Source organism: Microtus ochrogaster, chromosome X (genome assembly GCF_000317375.1).
Source record: "Microtus ochrogaster isolate Prairie Vole_2 chromosome X, MicOch1.0, whole genome shotgun sequence".
NCBI classification, from domain to species: domain Eukaryota; kingdom Metazoa; phylum Chordata; class Mammalia; order Rodentia; family Cricetidae; genus Microtus; species Microtus ochrogaster.
Window position 1 is genome coordinate 49,027,348 of NC_022026.1, and position 2,085 is coordinate 49,029,432.

Below are 2,085 nucleotides of genomic sequence, written 5' to 3' on the forward strand. Positions count from 1 at the left end.
TTCCACACTTTCTTCATCCATTCTTCCATTGAAGGACATCTAGGTTGTTTCCAGGTTCTGGCTATTACAAATAATGCTCCTATGAACATAGTTGAACAAATGCCCTTGTCATATGATCGGGCATCTCTCTATCTATAATCTTAAAAAAACACAAGAAAGCATTTATTGTGGCTGTTATAATTGCTGACCCTGTGAGAATGTGAAACTGGATCATAAACGAAATAAAAGAAATTAACAAAATGGCTGAGCATGATGGTATATGCATGTAATCTCAGCGCACAGGAGTCAGAGGCAGGAGGACTTTGGATTGTAGGCTAGTTTAAACTCTGTTTAAAAAAGAATTTTCAGGTCATCAAGATGGCTCAGCAGGTAAAAGCACCTCCTGTGCAAGCCTAGTTAGTGCCTTGTGTTTGAGTCCTGGAACATACATAAAGGTATAAAGGAAGAACCAGCTCCACAAAATTGTCTTCTGATCTGCTCACATATACTGCACACAACCCGTTCACCATATCAAGTTGTCAAATACAAAACATAAAATGTCTAAGAAATGAAAAAGGAACAATATACTAATACTACTACTAATAAAAATTTTTCAAATGTTTAACAAATCTCCAAAATATATACACAAATATACTACATTTACTGTCTAGCAATATAGTATGTATAAACAGACAATTTATTTAATGTAGAAACTGATATGTGGTAACATAGCACATTAAAATTAAGTAGAAGCTAATGCTTTATTTAAGTTTCACTGAAATGCTGTTTTCTTAACACAGAGTGAGTGCTATGGAATCCAGTGCCTTCAAGATATTGAAAGAAAGAATGCTTTCACGAAAAACTGATCTCATCAGTGCTTTCCAGCTCCGTGACTATGGGAGAACAGGTAATAACTTATTTATCATTTCTTAACATTCTGGCTATATACAGAGCAGATTTTCTTCAATGGGATTTTAGTTCTTCTTTGTTGCTAGAAAGGAACGGTAGAAAATAAAGAATCCATTCACTAAAAAAAATCAGAATGTATCTCCTTTTCAGTAAGCTTCTTTGAATTTAAGAAACTAACAGCCCTGAATTAGACTTCTCTTCTGGAGGATGCAGCATCATAATATGTTTGTCAGCTTCCCAGTATCTTAGTCTCATGACTGCCATTCTTTTGAACAATTATTTGAGCTTGGTATAGAGGCACATGCCTGAAATTCCCAGACCGAGGCTGAGGCAGGAGAATGATGAGTACGAGGTCAGCTTGGGCTACACGGAGAGATTCTGTCTTTAAAAAGTACAGTCATAACCAAAAGATGATTTGAATCATGTGTGGAAGCATGAAGCAACAATTAAGCACCAAAGGCTAGACTGTCTTGGCGTGAAGGCTAATGTTGCTCTAGCAACCATCCTGACATGAGATTCTAGCACGGTAGAAAAAGAGAAAAGATGAATTTTGGATTTGTGTGCCTTCAAAGTGACTAAAAAATGCCCCCAACTGCCTCTTTGAAGAGAACATCCTTAATTGTAGCCACTGGTGTATTCAGAGGTTAGCATCAATTAGTGTGCGCTTGCAATTAAGGCCTGACTACTGAATAAATGAGGTGAGCTGCGATGACAGAGATAACAATGACAAGAACAAAACCCAGCAAATAACAGAGCTAGTTTCTCCCAAGGAAACCAGCTGTGGGAACTGTCAAATACAAAATAGAAAATGCCTAAGAAAGGCACGGATGAGAACCGCGGATATGTGCTTGAAAGATCTGAACTATAACATGGTTTGAAGAAGTATCAAATACTTATAGCACTATGTGTATTAAAATAAAGAGGAAACAGCGCTGGTGCTGCTTACCTGTAATGCCAGCAGTTGGCAGGTGGTGGCAGGAAGTCAGGAATTTGAGGCCAGCTGGGCTACATGAGTCCTGGCCTCAAGCCAAAAACAAAACCCCAGAGAGTGAGAGAGTGTTCATAATTAATGTGTTTAAGAGAAGGTTAGCGATGGACCCACACTGGAACACTGGACTGAGCTCCCAAAGTCCCAATGAGGAACAGAAGGAGGGAGAAGATGAGCAAGGAAGTCAGGACCAAGAGGGGTGCACCCAC

At 38.8% G+C, this 2,085-nt stretch overlaps 1 protein-coding gene across 1 annotated transcript in view; it reads left to right on the forward strand.

Annotated features, from left to right (window-relative positions):
• Ppef1 (protein phosphatase with EF-hand domain 1) overlaps positions 1–2,085 on the forward strand; it is a 112,394-nt gene that overhangs the window by 102,373 nt on the left and 7,936 nt on the right. The window contains exon 14 of the mRNA XM_005358789.3: positions 780–886. Coding sequence (XP_005358846.1) covers positions 780–886 — 107 coding nt within the window. The remainder of the gene's footprint in view (positions 1–779; positions 887–2,085) is intronic.